At 49.9% G+C, this 19,391-nt stretch overlaps 1 protein-coding gene across 6 annotated transcripts in view; it reads left to right on the forward strand.

Annotated features, from left to right (window-relative positions):
• CIT (citron rho-interacting serine/threonine kinase) overlaps positions 1-19,391 on the forward strand; it is a 1,313,172-nt gene that overhangs the window by 976,754 nt on the left and 317,027 nt on the right. For all 6 annotated transcript variants that reach the window (XM_085636268.1, XM_085636269.1, XM_085636271.1 and 3 more), the window contains exon 37: positions 197-366. In XM_085636268.1, the coding sequence (XP_085492394.1) occupies positions 197-366 (170 nt within the window). The remainder of the gene's footprint in view (positions 1-196; positions 367-19,391) is intronic.

The raw sequence follows: 19,391 nt of genomic DNA on the forward strand, positions 1-19,391 counted from the left end.
TAGGTTTCCTGTTAAGCCCTTTCACTAAGCCCCCTTACCTCCACCAAATGCAGGCATGTTTTTCTAGTGGTACTACACTTTTTTCTCTGATCATGGGGGTCAAACCCTTGTAGTTCCTAGGGATCATTCTGTGGCTTTCATGAACATGGAATTTAAGTTTTACTGATTTAAGGTTTCTTTTTATTGTAATTTTCAGATGTGCCATATGTCTTGAAGCTGGAGTCTCACCCACATACGACATGCTTTCCTGGGAGAACGCTGTACTTGTTAGCACCAAGCTTCCCAGATAAGCAGCGATGGGTCACAGCATTGGAGTCTGTAGTTGCTGGAGGGAGAGTATCGCGGGAAAAAGCTGAAGCTGATGCTGTGAGTATAAATCCAAGAGTTCCTTCAAATAAATGTTTGTCAAAAGAGTATGTGTTCATATAAAATATTCCTTTATATTTTAAGGTGTTGAATAGGAATTTAAACTTTTCTGTTTTTTTTTTTCTGGGACAAGGAGACTTACCTCTCAGTTTCTCAATAAAAAATTAAGCATGATTGAAACTTGGTTCTTGTTTCCACTCCAATTTGCAGGCCTGGTCTCGGGTCCAGGTTTAAGGCCATTCCCCTGAACAATCCATGTAAATATTTCAATCCTTCAAGGTCACCAGTTTCTGATAGAGACTGTTAGCTGCAGATTCCTCACCTTTTGAATGCTCCATAGGTGTCAGACTGTATTGTGAAACTTGTCCGCAGTGCCTCTGCGTACCGGAAGGTGGCGCTTTGTGTGGCTCTACACTGACGCCATTCCACTCCGGAAGTGATATGTGGAGCCTATATAGGTGCCACTCCTGCACAGACGTCAGTTCCTTTCTTTCCGTGGATCCAGAGCTCTCCACATGTCTCTCTGAGATTTACCTTGAAACGTTCTTAAGTGTGCAAGGGATGCCGCCTCAAAATGACAGGTTTAGCGATCTGTAGTGACTGTCACAAGCAAATGTCTGTTACAGATCCCCATCAGGTGTGCTTGGGGTCGAGCTGTGACTCAATGAACCTGAAACTATCATATCGCCAAGCATAAAAGGAATTAGTGCAGGTACTGTTCCAAATCACACTCCGTGTCCACTGTTCCCGCTCTCGATGGAGCCACTCCAGAGGCTCATCTTCGCAGGTAAGTGAAAGAAACACTAGAAATTGAAGCAGGATTCCGCTTTTTTGCCCCACTCCCATTCACCTGAGTAAGCGTGGGGGCAGCACCTCACTTCTCCATGTTACGTTATGTTACTGTAACTTATAGAGCACACATCCAGCAAACGGTCTCTGGGCGCTAGGTAACTATCTTAGCACAGCTCAGGATACTTATTAATAGGCTTGCTTAATGAGCCAAGTCTTCAACATTTGTCTGAACTTTCCATATTTTGAGGTGGTCCGAAGTTCCATAGGCTGAGCGTTCCAGACACTGGGTGAGGTGACTGAGAACTTGACTTCACCATTCCTATTCCTCTTAAATTGGGGAATCACTAAATAGTGTAGATGAGTGGATCTAAGATCCCTATTGGGGGAGTACTTCTAGATCCGAGATTTGGTAAACGCTGGACTATTCGTGTGCAAAGCCTTGAAGATAGTACAACATGCTTTGAACATGGATCTCTGGGCAACAGGGAGCCAACGAAGATCTCTTGTCGCTTGAGAAATGTGGCAGTGGTTGGGAAATTGACAGATCAGCCGAGCAGCCTGGTTTTGAATCAACTGGAGCCTGCGGGTAAGATGTTTTGGAAGACTCCAGTTGAGGCAATTGGCATAGTCAATTCTTGAAATGACTACAACTATTATAACTTGGACCAAGGCATCAGTAGTAAGAAATGTCTTTATCTTCTTAATTCTTTAAAGTTGGAATAAGCAGGAAGATATCACTGAACCAATTTGCTGTTTCAAAGATAGCTCCTCGTCAGTATTGAAGCCAAGACTTTTTGCTTTTTTTTTAGGGGGGAGTGGGGAGGGGGGCATCGAATTGGGCCAGAAGGAGGGACTTCACAGGTCAAACCTATTTTTGGTGACTACCATCTCTTTTTTGTCATGGTTTAGTTTCAGATGGTTGCTGTTCATCCAATCCCGGATTAATAGCATGGTGTCTTGGAAATGCAACTTTGAATTAGAGTATTCTCAGTCGTAAAAAAGGCGTTGCATGTCATCAGCCTAATTAGAAAATATTGACCTTCATGTTTTTGAGAGAGTGAACCAGAGGACGGATATAGAGATTAAAGAGATGAGGGTAGAGAGAGGAGCCTTGTGGAACTCCACAATTCAATTGAACTTCAGAAGAATTATAAGGGGAAAATCTAAATGATTGAGATCTGTCCTTGAGAAAAGGAGACAATTCAGTTGAAAGCTGCGTCCTGCAGCCCTCTGGCCCTGACACGTCAGACAAAAGAATGCGGTCTATCTTATCAAAGGCTGCTGACCAATTGAGGAGTACCAGGGCTTGAGTGTTGCCTTTATCCACCTCCTTACGCATATCCTCAATTACCAAGAGAATCACTGCTTCAATCGAGTGCGCTGGCGGGAAAATTCCTTGGCAGGGAACAAGAATGTCCGAGGCTTCTATAAAGGAGCAGAGCTGACGAGCTACATGCACCTCAAGTAGTTTTGCTAAATAAGGGCGATTGGCTGAAAATATTTCAGGTTGAGGGGATCCTCACTTGCTTTCTTTTGTAAGGGGACTACAATTGCCTTTTTGCCGTCTTGCTCCTGAAGTCTGCCGACTTCAGAGCCGATCCTGCAGCTAGTTCCGTCAAAACATGAGTTTTTAATGTTTTTAAGTCATACAGCTTCAGATCAAAGAGTTTTGCACAGCCATGCTCCAGCACTTTTCCAACTCTTTATGGCACGCCTCTCATCCCCAAGGAACAAAGAGGCCTTCTGCCTGGGATACTTCAGGCAGGTTCATCCTCTGTGCCATCTGGACCCTCCGAGCATGTCTTGCCTCCAGCTCCTGTGTCAACCCTTCTTCCGGCACCATGACCTACGCCGATGCCGACTCCATCGACTGTGCAAGAAAAGGTCCCAATAGTTCCCTCAGGTGACATTCTGCCCTTGGCCAAAGTCATGCCCAAATCTGCCCAAGATTCCACTTACTCCACTTGATTTGCTACATCCACAAGGGAGACCACACACACTGCTTTCCTTTTTGGAACAGATTCAGATCATGACTGTGATCCAGGTGATGAGTTTGCTCAGCTCTAACAGGATGAAAATTGATGCAAGAACTTACAGGAGGCTAGTCACCTCTATACCTCCCTGGAACTAGGTCGCCTCTGAGCCCCTGACCAGCCACATAGGAATGCTCTTCCAATGCCTTGGTGATGGGTAGGGCGGCCAGAGTTCTTAACCTCCAGCTCCCCAACTTGAAGGCTAAGACAATTTCATTGACAGAGATCCTTCAACCGGGGCAGATATCTTTGGAGCCCCTTCTTCCATTTAACAAGACACATATAGATACCTTAATTGAAGGCTTAGGCCAAGCCATATTCTGGCCCACTGGTCAATTGCTAAATTGCGAGGTGCCATTCCCCTGCTCCAGGTGACCCTGCATTTTTTCGCAGCACCCCTCACCTCGACATATCCTCTGACCCGGGGTTTGCCTCTCCCCTGCCTACCATGGAGGAGGGCGCCTCCTACATGATGGTGCTCCATCGGGCAGCTGAGGTCCTCAACCTTGATCTCCCTACGGTGGCCCTCAAAACTAATCTCCTCACTGAACTGCTCCAGACAGCATCTACTTCATCAGAGCCCCTGCTGCCATTTAACAACGCCCTCACTGACGTCTTGTTGGGCACTTGGTTGCGGCCAGCCACAGGGGCCCCTGTGGATAAGAATGTCGCCAGGCGTCGCCGCCCGGTAACCCCGCTTTTCCGACCACTCATCCTACGCCTGAGAGCCTGGTCATCCAAGCCTCGACGTCAGAGTGCCTTTCCCTCGGCTCCGCCGGATAAGGACTCTTAGAAGCTGGAGCACCTTCCTAATCTGAGCTTTGTGGAGCACACCAGTGGGTGGCAGGATCCGCCATCACCTCCCCAACTGGCACGCTATCACACCGGACAAATGGGTGTTGCAGATAATCCCTTTCAGTCCACCCCTCCAGCCATGCCACCTCGGTACCACCGCATGTCGGGGGAACACTTGGCGACTCTCCAGCAGGAAGTTACGGCCCTCTTGGCCAAGGGGGCCATCGAGTGCATTCTTGGGCCGAAAGTAGGGAGTGGTTGTTATTCCCACTACTTTCTGGTCCCCAAGAAGGACAAAGGGGGTCTGGGTCCCATCTTGGATCTCCGGAACGTCAACCGCTTCCTCCGGAAGGAGAAGTTCAAAATGCTGACTCTGGCTCAGGTCTTGGCTGCCCTCGACCCTGGAGACTGGATGGTAGCGTTGGACTTGCAAGACGCATATTTTCACATCCCCGTCCTGCCGGCCCACCAGCGTCATCTGCGGTTCACGGTAGGCCAGGAGCATTTTCAGTTTGCCGTGCTCCCTTTCGGCCTTACCAGCGCCCATCGGGTGTTCACAAAGGTGATGGCGGTGGTCGCAGCTCACCTGCGCAGGTCAGGGGTGTCAGTTTTCCCTTACCTCGACGACTGGTTGCTGAAGGCGGGCTCGCCCCAGGCAGTCGTCAACCACCTTCAGACTACGGCCGACCTCCTGCATTTGCTGGAATTCTCCATCAATGTGCCGAAGTCGCACCTGAGTCCCTCTCAGAAGCTCCCCTTCATCGGAGCGGTTCTGGATTCGACGCTGTTTGGGGTTTATCCTCCTGAGCAGCGAGTCCGGGATATTCAGGCTATGATTCCGATTTTTCAGCCTCTATCCCGAATTTCAGTCAGGCTCCTGGGCCTTATGGCCTCCTGCTGGTGCCACATGCCACATGCCACATGCCAGATGGCATATGTGGGCTCTGCAGTGGGACCTGAAGTTCCAGTGGGCGCAGCATCAGGGCAACCTGTCCGATCATGTCCAGATCTCGGAGGGCACTGCACGACAATTGCAGTGGTGGCTCACGAATCGCGGTTGGGTCAACGGCAGATCCCCCAACCGGAGCACTCTGTGGTGACATATGCGTCCCTCCTGGGATGGGGTGGCCACATGGGAGAGGCAGAGATCAGAGGCCTCTGGTCTCCGGCGGAGTCCCGGCTCCATATCAACCTTTTGGAGCTTCAGGCGATACGACTTGCACTCAAGGCATTCCTTCCCTCTGTCCGGGGAAGTGTGGTGCAGGTGTTCACGGACAACACCACCGCCATGTGGTATTGCAACAAACAGGGCGGAGTGGGGTCCTGGGTCCTATGTCAGGAGGCTTGTGCCTCTGGACATGGCTGGAACATCAAGGCATCACCTTGGTGGTTCAACACCTGGCAGGTTCTCAGAACGCCAGGGCAGACGAACTCAGCCGCCGGTGCTCGATGGATCACGAATGGCGTCTGCACTCGGACGTAGTGCAAGGTCTCTTTCAGCAGTGGGGAGAGCCTTGGTTAGATCTATTCGCCACCGAAGAGAATGCGCAATGTCATCAGTTCTGCGGGTTGGAATTTCCAAGGTGGCACTCGCTCGGCGACACTTTTCGTCGCGAGTGGAGTTGCGGTCTGTTGCACGCCTTTCCGTCTATACCACTTCCCAGAGTGCTGAAGAAGATTCGGCGCGACCGGGCCGAAGTCATCCTTGTGGCTCCGGATTGGGCATGAAGATACTGGTATCCCAAGCTACTCAGCATGTCAATCGACCCCCCCACTCCGACTGCCTCTTCGGGAGGATCTTCTGTCGCAGCAGCAGGGGACGGTCCTTCACCCGAACCTGTCCAGCCTCCACCTCCATGCGTGGAGATTGAACGGCGACAGTTGACCGCTTTCGATCTTCCTCCCGAAGTCTGTGATGTCATTTTAGCAGCCAGGCGTCCCTCCACTAAAACGGTATACGCCTGTAGGTGGAACAAGTTTGTGGCATGGTGCACAGATAAGGCTCTGGATCCCCTTTCTGCTCCTCTTTCCGAGGTCCTTCTGTTCCTTCTTTCTTTGGCCCAGCAGGGCTCTGCTCTGGGCACTATCAAAGGCTGTCTTTCGGCCATCTCTGCCTTTTTACGGCTTCCAGATCAGCCTTCTCTTTTTAAGACCCCGGTTGTTAACCGTTTCCTAAAAGGCATTACGCACACGTTTCCTCCCGTGCCGTTCATAATGTCTCAATGGGACATAAATCTTGTCTTGACATATCTGATGTGCGCTCCCTTCGAGCCCCTTCATACCTGTCCTTTGCGTCTTCTCAGTCTCAAGACTGTTTTTCCTGGTAGCTATCACCTCTGCCACAAGAGTGAGTGAGCTCCAGGCTCTTTCTTCCAAACCTCCTTTACTTTCTGTTCATCCGGACAAGGTGGTTTTAAGGACCGTCCTTTTTTGCCAAAGGTTGTCACACCCTTCCACATCGGGCAGACCATCACTTTGCCCACCTTCTTTCCGCATCCTTTGAAAGAGGAAGAGAGGCTCCACCGGCTGGACCCAAAATGTGCGCTCTTGTTCTATCTGCAGCGCACACGACAGTTCCGGGTGGGTGACCAGCTCTTTGTTGGCTACATGGGCGCCAAAAGAGGTCGGGCTGTGCACAAGCGGACCATCTCTCCCTGGGTTGTTCTCTGCATCAAGGCCTGTTACTCGTTGGCTAATAGGAAGCCAACTGTGGGGCTGCGTGCCCATTCTACCAGGGCGAAGGCAACAACTACTGCCTTGGGACGCGGCTTCCCCTTGCAGGACATTTGTCAGGCAGCTACGTTGGCCTCGCTGCACACGTTTACCAAGCATTACTGCCTTGATATCCAGGTCCGGAGAGACGGCTTCTTTGGCCGTTCTGTTCTCCGTGACTTTCTGGTGTAATCTATTCGCAGACCCACCACCAGGGTTGGTATTGCTGGGGTATCTATTCTAAGGTAAGGAATCGGTCACTAACGTGTCTCAGATGCACAAGTTACTACTCGTGTAACGATATATCTGTAAGAGACATTCGTTAGTGATAGATTCCTTACCGCCCCACCCATCCTCCCCGTTCTGCGAACTGGTTACTACGGTTAAGGTCATCCCTTTCAGGGCCCTAGTTTCTTGGCACCAGTGGTCAGTTTCTTGCATGGCTCAGCGTTCCTGGCGCGGAAAGTCGTGTACAGAACTGATGTCAGCGCGCATGGGTGGCGCCTAAGTAGTCTCCGTGATGTCATCTTGGGGCTTACGACGCCAGCGACGGACGCGGAGCCGCACGATGCCACCTACTGACGTGCAGGGGTACTGCTAGCAAAACATTTTCCGGATCCAGTCTGACGCTTGGGGATATTCTAATGTAAGGAATCTATCACTAACTAATGTCTCTTACAGATATATCGTTATACAAGTAGTAACTTGTGCTACATTCCTTCTTAATTCGTAGAAACCATATGACAGGATTACAGCCACCCAGTGGGAGGTACATTCCACCGATTCTTTCTGGGTTGGCAGGCAATGCCATTGTCCAGGTGGGTCCGACAGATCGCTTGCAAGAGTTATGCCTTACACTTCCTTTCTTCTCTACCGCACCTTCCACCATCCCCCAGTGACTGATGGTGGAATATCTCTGCATTATGTGGCAGGAAGTGCAAGCCCTATTGGGCAAAGGGGCTGTTAAGAGGGTGCCGGTGCTAGAAATAGGACATGGTTGTTACTCCCGCTACTTTCTGCTGCCCAAAAAAGAAGGAGGCCTTCAGCCTATTCTAGACCTGCGCTCTCTCAATGCCTTCCTTCTGAAGGAGAAATTTAAGATGCTCACCCTAGGCCAGGTCTTGTCTACCCTCGATCATGAAGACCAGATGGTGGTGTTGGACCTGCAGGACGTCTATTTTCATATACGTGTCCTGCCATCTGACCAATGCTGCCTGCGGTTCGTGGTTGGACAGGAGCATTTTCAATTTGCTGTGCTCCCACTTTGGTCTCACCAGCGCCCCTTGGGTGTTCACAAAAGTGATGACGGTGGTGGCAGCTCACCCTTGGAGGTCAGGAGTGCCATTCTTCCCCTACCTTGACGACTGGCTATTAAAGACGGGATTACCTCGAGCAGTCGTTGGCCATCTCCAGACTATGATGAACCATCTGTCATCTTTGGGTTTACTATCACCTGTCATCCTTGGGGTTCACTATCACCTGTCATCTTTGGGGTTCACTATCAACGTGCCGAAGTTACACCTGGCTCCTCCTTAGATGCTCTCCTTCATTGAAGCTATTCTGGACACCGTTCGGTTTTGTGCCTTTCGCCCCAGGAAAGAGATGCCAGGACATTCAAGCTATGATCCTTCCTGGATTTTAAACAGCTCAACTCTGAGGCTGCTGGGACTGATGACTTGTGTTTGTTTGACCACCCGGATGCTAGGTGGCATATGCAGGTACTGTGGTGGGATCTGAAGTCCCAGTAGACCCAACATAAAGGGGACTTCTCCGACCACTTTCAGATATCAGAAGAGACCACAAAAGATCAGCAGCTGTGGTTGCTGGACCTAGATTGGGTCAGCAGCAGATTGAACTCCTGTCTACGCCTAGAAACTGACAATAGTGGCTTATGGGTTGGGGTGGTCATCTGGGAGAGGTAGAGATAAGAGTCCTTTGGTCTCAGGCAGAGTCCCAGCTCCACATCAGCTATCTGGAGTGAAGGGCCATCCACTAGGTGTTGAAAGCCTTCCTTATGTCCATCACGTGGAGGCTGGTACAGATGTTCATGGACCACACAACAGCCATGTGGTATTGCAAAAAACATGGCGGGGTGGGGTCTTGGACCCTGTTCAAGGAAGCCCTGCACCTCTGGAAATGACTAGATCACCAAGGAATTTTGCTGGTGTTGAACCATCTGGCAGGATCTTTGGATGCCAAGGCGGATGAGCTCAGCTGTTCGTGCCCAGTGGATCACAAACAGCAGATACAGCGCAAGATCTCAAGATTGGGGGAACCTTGGCTTGATCTCTTCACCTCCTCCAAGAACGCACAATGTCAGCACGTTGGAGTTTTCAAGATGTCTCTCGCTCAGTGACTCATTCCTCCTCATGAGAAATTTGGGAGTCCTTTTTCTTCCCCCCGGTACCACGCCTACCCTACCCTCGTTCTCAATCAATCATTTCCATTTATAGAGCGAGCTAGGGTCTCAAGGCGCTGAGGGTGGGGGGGGGGGGGGTGCTGCTACTGCTCGAAGAGCCAGGTCTTGAGGTGCTTCCTGAAGCTGAGATGGTCCTGGGTCAGTCGTAGGTAAATGGGGAGGGAGTTCCAGGTCTTCGCTGCCAGGTAGGAGAATGATCTTTCCCCGGTGGTGGTTCTGCGAATCCGTGTGACGAGGGCGAGGCTGGTGGAGTGAGGCTGGCGGGTGGGGGTGTAGAACGAGAGGCGGCTGTTGAGGTATTCGGGGCCCATGTTGTGGAGTGCTTTGTGTGCGTGGGTGAGCAGTCATAACGTGATTCTTTTGTTGACGGGAAGCCAGTGGAGGTTCCTCAGGTGGGTGGATATGTGGCTGTGGCGAGGGATGTTGAGGATTAGTCGTGCAGAGGCGTTCTGTATGCGCTGGAGGCGATTCTGAAGTTTGGCGGTGGTTCCTGCATATAGGGCGTTCCCGTAGTCCAGCCGGCTGGTGACGAGGGCCTGGGTGACTGTTCTTCTGGTTTCTGTGGGGATCCATCGGAAGATCTTTCGAAGCATGCGCAGGGTGTTGAAGCATGAGGATGAGACGGCGTTGACTTGTTTGGTCATTGTGAGGGAGGAGTCCAGGATGAATCCCAGGTTGCGTGCGTGGTCCGTGGGTGTGGGTGCAGTGCCCAGCGCCGAGCGCCACCAGGAGTCGTCCCAGGCAGATGGGGATTGTCCGAGGATGAGGACCTCCGTCTTGTCCAAGTTGAGCTTAAGACGGCTGTGCTTCATCCATTCTGCTACCTCTTTCATACCTTCCTGAAGTTTGGTTTTGGCGATGGCTGGGTCCTTGGTGAGGGAGAGTATCAGCTGGGTGTCGTCGGCGTTGGAGATGATGTTGATGTTGTGTTTTCGTGCGATGGTGGTGAGAGGGCTCATGTAGATATTGAAGAGCGTTGGACTGAGTGAGGATCCTTGAGGCATGCCGCAGATGATCTCGGTGGCCGCGGAACGGAAGGGGGAGGCGGACTCTGGGTTCTGCCGGAGAGGAACGAAGTGACCAATTCCAGGGCATTTCCTTGGATTCCAGTGTTGTCGAGGCGGTGTATTAGGGTGCGGTGGCAGACTGTATCAAAGGCTGCTGAGAGGTCTAGGAGGATGAGGGCGGCTGTTTCTCCGTTGTCCATCAGGGTTCTGATGTCGTCAGTGGCTTCGATGAGGGCGGTCTCGGTGCTGTGGTTGGCTCAAAATCCGTACTGGGAAGGGTCGAGCGAGTTGTTTGCCTCGAGGAAAGCAGTCAGCTGTTTGTTGACGGTCTTCTCGATGACTTTAGCCGGGAAGGGGAGAAGAGAGATGGGGCGGAAGTTTTTGAGGTCCTTGGGGTCCGCTGTGGGTTTCTTCAGGAGGGCATTGATCTCTGCGTGTGTCCAGCTCTCAGGGAAGGTTGCTGACTTGAAGGAGCTGTTTATGACGTTCCGCAGGTGGGGTGCGATGGTGTCGGCTTTGTTGAAGATGTGATGGGGGCATGGGTCGGAGGGGGAGCCGAAGTGGATGGTGTTCGTGACGTGGATGGTGTCTTCACTGCTGATGGGGGTCCAAGAGCTGGTGGTGGGGATCACTGGTTTGGTGTCCGGAGGTGGAGTTTGGGGTCCGAAGCTGTCGTGTATATCTGCAATCTTGCGGTGGAAGAACGTGGCGAGGGAGTTGCAGAAGTCTTGCAAAGGGGTGATGTCGTTGTTGCTGGCGTTGGGGTTGGAGAGCACTTTGACGATGCTGAAGAGTTCCTTGCTGTTATGGGTGTTGTTGTCCAGTCCCTCTTTGAACGATGTCCTCTTGGTGGCCCGGATCTGCTGATGGTATTCGCGGTGGCGTTTTTGAGGGCTGTCATGTTTTCTGTTGTTCGTTTCTGGCGCTAGGTCTTTTCGAGTGTAAGTCAGGATCTCTTTGCGGTTTTGAGGGCGTCTGTGAAACATGAGGGTTTTCTGGTGGTGGTCTTGCCGTGGGGGTTCTTCAGTGGGGCGAGGTCGTTGGCGCCGTTGGTGATCCACTGTGCGCGGTTGTGGGCTGCGTCGTTGGTGTCGGGTATGTTGGTGTCGGCTGGTGGGTTCTGGCTCAGTGATGTGGTAAGCTGGTCTGTGGTGATTTTGCTCCAGCATCTGCGAGGGATCTGATGCGTGAGGTGGTGAGATGTAGTCTTCTTGAATGTGAAGTGTATGCAGCTGTGGTCTGTCCATTGTAGTCCGGTGGAGTGGCTGAAGGTGAAGTGGGTACTGGCGGAGAAGATGGCGTCGGGAGTGTGGCTAGCGAGGTGGGTGGGGGTGTCCACCAGTTGCTTGAGTCCGAGGTTGTCGAGGAGGGTGGTGGTGGTGCTGTCGTTGTTTTTCTCCAGGTGAAAGTTCAGGTCTACTAGGAGGATGTATTCTGGTGAGGCTAGGGCGTGCGGGCTGATGAGGTCGGCGACGGTTTCGCTGAATTGTGTACGCGGGCCCGGGGGTCTGTAGATGAGCGTTCCTCTGAGGGTGGTCTGGGGGTCGGTGTGGATCTGGAAGTGTAGGTGTTCGGCGGTGGAGAAGGTGTCTTCGGTGTTGGTCGTGACGCTGATGGTGTTTCTGTAGATGATGGCGATCCCTCCTCCTGTTTTGTTGACGCGGTCCTTCCGGGTGATTTTGTAGCCGTCCGGGCTGAGGAGGCGTTCATCCAGGTTTCCGTGAGGAAGGCGACGTCAGGTGCTGTTGTGTCGAGGAGGTCCCAGAGTTCGATGGCGTGCTTGTGAACGGAGCGGGTGTTGAGGAGGATGCACTTGAGGTGGTTGTTGTTGTGGTTTGGTTTGGCGGGCGGGGTGCTGGGTCGGAGGCAGGTGAATTTGCAGGCTTGACAGATGAAGGGCCCGTGGGTGCTCCTTGGGGTGGCTTGATAGCAGGCGGGTGGTCGTCCGGTGTTGAATGCGTTGAGGGTGGCGGTGTCGTACTTCACTCGGGTGTCCTGGTTCGTGCGGGGGCCAAGGGTTCTGGCACTGGGCGCGGTCCAGGCGCGGACGGGCGCAGATGGGCTTGCCTTTGGCGCGCCTGCGGCGCGCGTCCGCTCGGTCTCCTCCATAAATGGCGAAGTGGGAGGGAGGAGCAGCTGGGAGGCGGGAGCGGGGCGGCGAATGGGCGTCGGGGAGCGGGTACAGAAGAGAAAAAGGGGCGGGCCGCCGGGGAGCAGCGGCGGGGAGCGGGGGGGCACAGAGCGGGAGAAATACAGTCACGGGGAGTGCAGAAAACAAAAATGAGCTAAACACAGGGCACAAAGCAAATACAATAATGGGCACCGTAAAAACACAAAATACTCAGAGCAGACGGAGCCCAGGAGCAGCGGCGAACTCGCGGCAGCAGCGGTGAAGATCCTGGTCACACAAGGGGAGCCGTGCGGTGCGTGGAGCGACCGGCCCTGCGAGCAGGGTCAAGAGTCACCTGCAAGAAGAGCAGGACTGATCTGGCCCAAGTCCTCCTAGTTGGTCCCGATGGGGCATAGTGTCCACAGCTCCTAGATTTAAGCACATGTCTTTCGATCAAGCTGCCCCTCCTAGAGGACCCACTATAATAGCAACAAGGCAGGGATCAGCGCCCGGGCCTTCGCAGTCTCACTTTCATGCTTGGAGATTGAGTGACGAATGTTGAACACCTAAAACCTTCCTCCAGAGGTGGTTGATGTCAGCTTGGCAGCCAGGTGTCCCTTAACGAACACTGTAAACACCTGTTGTTGGGACAGATTTGTGGTTTGGTGCAGCACATGCCAGCTTAACCTCCTCCTGTCTAAGTTATCTGGCATTCTATTGTTTTGTCTCTTGTCCGGCAGAGCTTTGCTTTGGGTGCAGTTAAATGTTCTTTTCAGCCCTGTTGGCCTTCTTACGGTTGCCAGATCAGCCCTCATCGTTTAATCCTCCAGTTTTTATGTGATTTTTAAAACGTCTGCAACACATGTCCACCACCCCCTTCTCCCATCGTAATTCCTATATCACCACAGCATAACGTGTGAGTGAGCTTCACTCCACTGTACACTACCATCTTCCCAGACAAATTGGTTCTGCAGACTTGCAGACTGGCATCCTTCCTGACGAAAGTTGTGACGCTGTTCCACATCATTCAAACCATCACCTTGTCGTTTTTCTACACTCTGCTTCACCCCTCTGTGGAGGAGTGACTCCATCGTTTGGACGCCAAGAGAGAGCTGAGCTTTTACATAGATCATACCAAAACCACCAGGTGGACAATCAGCTCTTTGTGTGATTTGCTGGAGAGAAAATGGCAAGGCCATGCTGAAGAGAACCATCCCTAACTGTATTTTGCTCTGCATTAAGATCTGCTACGCATTGGCCAAAAGCAGCCTCCAGAAGGACAGCATGAGCTTTCTACCAGGACCAAGGCTCTACCACTGCGTTAGCACGCGAAGTCCCAGACCTAAACATTTGCCATGTGGCTTGTGGGCTTATGTCCCTCCATATGTTCATGAAGCACTATTGTCTGGATAACAATGCTCGCCGAGAGCAACAATTTGCCCGTCAGTACTTTTTGGGTTTGAGTCCATTCACAGACCCACTTCCCAATAGCTACTGCTTTGGTATATATTTAAAATTTGAAGAATCTGCAGCTATAAGTCTCTATCTGAAGAACTAGTTACTTGCCTTCGGTAATGCTGTTTGTGATAGTCGCTATCTAGTTCCAGATTCCTTACCAACCCTCCTGTTCTGTGATTTGACTCTATCCATTCAAAAGATCCCTTATCTAGGACTGCACACTTCTAAAGCTAAACTGTGCCAGTGAGGAGCCACACAGTGCCACCTTCTGGCGCGCAAAGGTACTGCTGAAACTTTTCCGGATCCAGTCTCATGCCAGGGAAATAGTCAGAAGGCGAGGAGGACTCTGCAGCTAAATGTGTTTATCAGAAACCAGTAACTATGAAGGATTACAATATTTAAATGGATTGTTCAGGGGAACGGCCTAGAGTCTCTGCTTGAAATAGTGTTACAGAAGGTAAGTAACTTCTTCAGAACTGATTCCTTAGCTGGACCAGATGCGCCCAGATTTCCCTGGACCATTGTCGTCACTGCAGAAAGATGGCAGCCTTCAAGCAGGCCATGCTGCATATCGTTAGTGCAATTCTGCTCCCTCTGTTGTGGCTTCTGGCCCCACGGAGACCTAGGGACCTCCAGTCAGATTACAGCTGGTGGCTCCTCCCCAGACATTGTCTGCCTTCTTGATGATAGTTACCGGACCATGCCTACTCGGATACAGACTTCCACACTAGCACCAAGATCCACGCTAGTTTGTCGTCGCATCAATGCTGATACTGACTTCACAATTGCCATTGGAAGACCATGTTGACCCTGACCGAATGTCTGCCTGAGTGCAACTGATGTCACACTGCCAAATGATAATGAAAGCGCAATACATCATTATGCAGCCTGACTCTGCCATTGTGCCTTGTTTGTGATTCAATTATCGTCAGAGGCTCCGTTCGCTTTCTGGCTCTGACCCGATTCAAGAAACACATAGGGTCCCCCAGGACACTGATTATCGATGAGGAGGGTGATGGATTACTTCCCCCTTATTATTTGACGAGGCACTCTTCTTGGGTTTAAAAAATGTTAGTAGGTTAGACTCCTTCAGTGAAACTGTAGCTTGAGTTGGAAGAAAGTGCTTTATTTGCACCAGTGGTCCGGAGGGCATCTGATGTGCTAGATTGGCAGTTGCCCTCAAATGAGGTTGGGAGGCACATTTTCTGGCAGAAGCTCTCCAACCAGGGCCAGTGTTATTTGAGCCCCTACTAATATACAACCATTCCCTCACTGATGCTCAAACATCAATCCTGAGTCATCCCGGACAACTCCTCCTGGCAGGCAATCCGAAAGGATTGATGCTTTTGGTAAGAGGATGTTTTTATTCGCTAGCCTGGCCCTTGGATTTATAATACAGTCTGTTTATGGGGAGAGGGCCCCATGCTCTGTGGTACATGGGCAGCAAGATCTTGCTTGTGTTTCCAGAGGACCTCATCTTGTCTAACTCAGACTGTAGATGATTAATACGGTGTTGTAAATACATCACCCATGTGGGCCTTGATGCTATAAATTGCCTTGACTGTTTGGTTGTCATCAGTTGCACTTAAGAGGCATGCCTACATGAGATCAACTTTATTTACTTGTGATGTACAGGCATATCTAATGAATATGCCGTTTGATGGGTCCAGACTTTATTGAAAAGGCAAACCCTGCACTGGAGAGATTTAAAGACAGCCGAGCCACTGCACACTATAGGGGCTGCTGATGCCAGTGAAACAACTCGTCCCCCCCGTCCCTCCCTGCCCCCATCCCCCCCCAGATCAGTTCAGGAAATACAGAAGTTATGGCAGGGGGCTAGCCTATAGGCAGCATCAGCCCATTGAGCCAGTGTGATAGCAAACAGTTCAGTCCTTTTTGGGTTATGGATACCGCACCAGCAGTCAAAGCACAAGTCATCCTGGCTGACAGTCCTCAAATTCTTTCTTCTTTGCTGAAGCAGCTTTCAAGCCATTTTACTTCGTCTTCCACACCTCATTTCAGCATTGCTTCAACGGCTGGAGATCCATCACGTCAGACATATGGGTCTTGCAGAGCTCTCAAATGGGCTATGCTGTATTCTTCATTTATTTCCCTCCTTGTCTTTCTCCTACACCACAACATACATCAGAGCGCCCTTGACAATACTGATGTAGGAAATAAATGTTTTCCTCTCCAAGAGTGCCACTGAATGAGTACTGGAGTTGGAGAAATGTGAGGCATGCAATTCGTGTTACTACTTCATTCTGAAAAAGGATGGTGCGTCAGGACTGTCCTGGCCGTTTCCCCATTGAATTACTTTCTGTGGAACCACAGATTATAAATGTTCATTCTGGCTGAGGTCCTATGTGCCCTGGTTCCAGGAGACTGAATGTTGTACCTGCATTTACCGCTCAGATAGATGTAAATGATGGTGGTGATCATGGATAGCTTTTGTGTTCAGAATATTTTATTGAATTTTTAGTTAACAGATAGGCAATACAAAAAATAGTACAATAAAGGAGCCTAATAAGAATATATGACAATTATCAACAACAGTAAGTTATAACAGGTACAATATAATATATTATTATATTAATACAGAAAATTCTAAAGGGAGGGACAAATAACAATTGTACATATGATATTAATAATCATTAGAATAGAACTACTATTAAATAGAAACTATGCAAAACTATCAATGAATATTTAACTTATAGAAAAAATAAATTTTAAGAAAATAAATAGATATCAATAGGTTTGCAGAATAAGTGAAAAGAATTACAATTATGAATAACACCATTCAAGGATAAATGGGCTCCCCTTCTAGTAAAAATAACCCATGACCACCACACATGAGCAGATAATAATGAAACGTCTTTCCAACATGAGGTGATGGATTTTAAAGCTGCTGATAACAGGAAATTAAAACGTTTACCTTCTAAGTCAATTAATTTATGAGCAACAACGACAGATTTGCAAATTAGCAAATTAAATGATAAATCATGATGAATATTAAGTATTTATTTTTATAACATCCCAAACTTCAGTCCAAAATTTAATAATAGAAGGACATTCAAAAAGCATGTTTTAACGAACCAGTATGTAAGTTACAGTGCCAACATTTTGAAGTCGGTAGGAGTTTAGCTTGACACAATCTCAGTGGAGACCATAGGCAATTATATCAAATATGAGTTTGTTTGATAAAGCAAAACAGGTAACCATCCTGAAATACTATTAAGCCAAATCGTTTTCTATGTTTCATAAGGTAAAGATAAAGAAAGCTCATTATTCCAAAATGTCAAAAGCATATTAATATTGTCACCCTTAAATGTAGTCATCTTTTTATACAATATTGAAACACCATGAGGCAAAGTAGAAAGAGTTTGAATATAAATTGATAAATCTGACTGAGCATTAGAAGGTATAAAACGAGGAAATGCATCTAAAATAGAATTGCATAAAAATTCATATTTAAATAAATCAGAGGAAGGTAAATTACATTTCTCCTTTATCACATCAAACGAGATAAAAGCATTGTTATGATTAATATCTTTGGGGCAAAAAATACCAGCCTTAATCCATGAGTGCCAAAATCTAACATTTTTGGTAAGTTTTATATTAGAATTATACCATAACGACATATCTTCCGTAATGGACATGGGTGATTGAAAAATTAAATCTAAACCATGTACTATTAACTTAGTGGATTTCAAAATAACAGATTTATGGAAAAATATAGATTTATTGGACATAGTTAACAAAGAAGGTAAAGGAAACCGTTTCATTAAACTCTTTCCTATAGAAAGCCATCTAGGGGGATTATTCAAATGAGAATGATTAAACCACAGAGAACTTTGCTTTAATATAAAAGCTTTGTGATGACATAAGAAATTTGGTACACCAAAACCTCCATTACTTTTAGGCAATTTTAATGTTTCTGATGGATACATCTGCCAGTGGATTCCTCACCTTGTGAATATCCCTTGCGCCAGCAACATTCGGAAACCTCTGTAGCAGTCCACGCCGATGAGGTCGAAGACGACGTCACAGAGACACGGCTCCGCTCGCGACTCCGCTGACGTCACCGGCTCCATAAGAAGACCTCGTCGGCGTGATGATGTCAGTTCCCTTTTTTCCGCGCCGTCGAAGCCAACGGATTTCGGGAATCGCTGTTGTTAGCGTCGTGGATACTTTGTGTATTTTCATTGTTGTTTCCTGTCTTCTTTGAAGATGTCAACGAAGAAGTCTGGATTTAAGCCTTGCTGGGAGTGTGGCAAGCATATGTCCATCACTGACCCACATGAGGACTGTGTGTGGTGGTTATCCTCGGACCATGATGTGGATGGCTGTACCAGCTGCCGTAAAATGAGCTCAAAGGCTCTGAAAGAACGGGAGGCAAAACTCTTTATTGCCAAGATGAAGAAAGAGAAGAGAGGGAGGAGGAGATCGAGGTCGAGGTCTCGATCGAAGTCGACTTCAGGGCATGCTTCGAGAGCTAAGAAGCACAAGAAGAAGAGAAGGCACTCCTCTCGGCACCATTCTGACAAGAGCACGGCGCCGAAGCCGAAGTCACCTGCTCGGCGTCGAAGGGACTCCGTCTCTCCTTCTCCTGTGCCGGGTTCGCCTGCTGGTCCTTAATCTCAAGTGGTCTCTTTGTCTCCGGCTTTGCCAGTTCCAGTCCGGACTCCGACGCCGGTTCCATCCCCGGCTCCGTCTCCGGCTCCATCTCCGGCCCCGGAAGAACTTCAAGCCCCGGGTGAGCCTGCGACGCCGTTGAATCCACCGTCGGCGCCGGTTGGCCCGAGTCCGGTGGGGCCTGACCAGTATCCTGCCTTTCCTGGGCCAGGTCAGGACCCCTATCATTACTTAAATGCGATGTATGGGGTATTTGCTCGTGCCATGTATGCCCCTGGTGCACCTTCGGGTCCGATGGGTCCTTTGGCCTTTAACTTAGGGGTGCCGCAGGTGTATCCTCAGGCCCCTTTCTATCCATTTTATCCAGCGACGCCGTCTTGGAATCCTCCGGCTCCGAGAACGTCGACGCCGCTTCCATCCTCGCCGGCTCCGGCTCGACCTCGTTCGACGCCGATGGCTCCGCTGGATCCACGTTCGACGCCGATGGCTCCGCCGGCACCGTCGGAGTCGATTACGGCGCCGCCGAGGATTCGAATTCGCTCCAGGAGGGAGACTCAGAGGATTATTGAGGAGCAGAGATACCTTCAGGAGGAGGCGGAGGATAGAGAATTGGTGGAGTCGGCTGAGGTTTTTGACGAGCTTAAGGAAGCTAGTGGCTTGGACCTTTCTCCTGAGTGGGAGATTACTCCGCCATCTGATGAGCCATCCAAGGATGTCGCACCCTACCATGCAGTCATAAGGAGAGCTGCGGAGTTGCTTGATCTCCAGCTTCCTACAACAGAGTTTAAGTCAAACATGTTGACTGAAGTGCTGCATTCTCCAACGGCGGTATCAGAGCCTCTGCTTCCCTTTAATGAGGCCATTGTGGAGCCTGTATTGGAGGTGTGGCGCAAACCTTTTTCTGCTCCTGCGGTCTCAAAGACGATCGCTAGGAGATACAGAGCAGCCCCAGGAGATCCTGAATTTTTGTCGTCTCATCCGTCACCTGAGAGCCTGGTAATTCAAGCGGCTTGTTCTGGAAAGTCTAAGGGGGCTTTTCCACAGGTCCCTGGGGATAGAGAGGC

The sequence above is a fragment of the Triturus cristatus genome, chromosome 11 (genome assembly GCF_964204655.1).
Source record: "Triturus cristatus chromosome 11, aTriCri1.1, whole genome shotgun sequence".
Taxonomy (NCBI): Eukaryota; Metazoa; Chordata; class Amphibia; order Caudata; family Salamandridae; genus Triturus; species Triturus cristatus.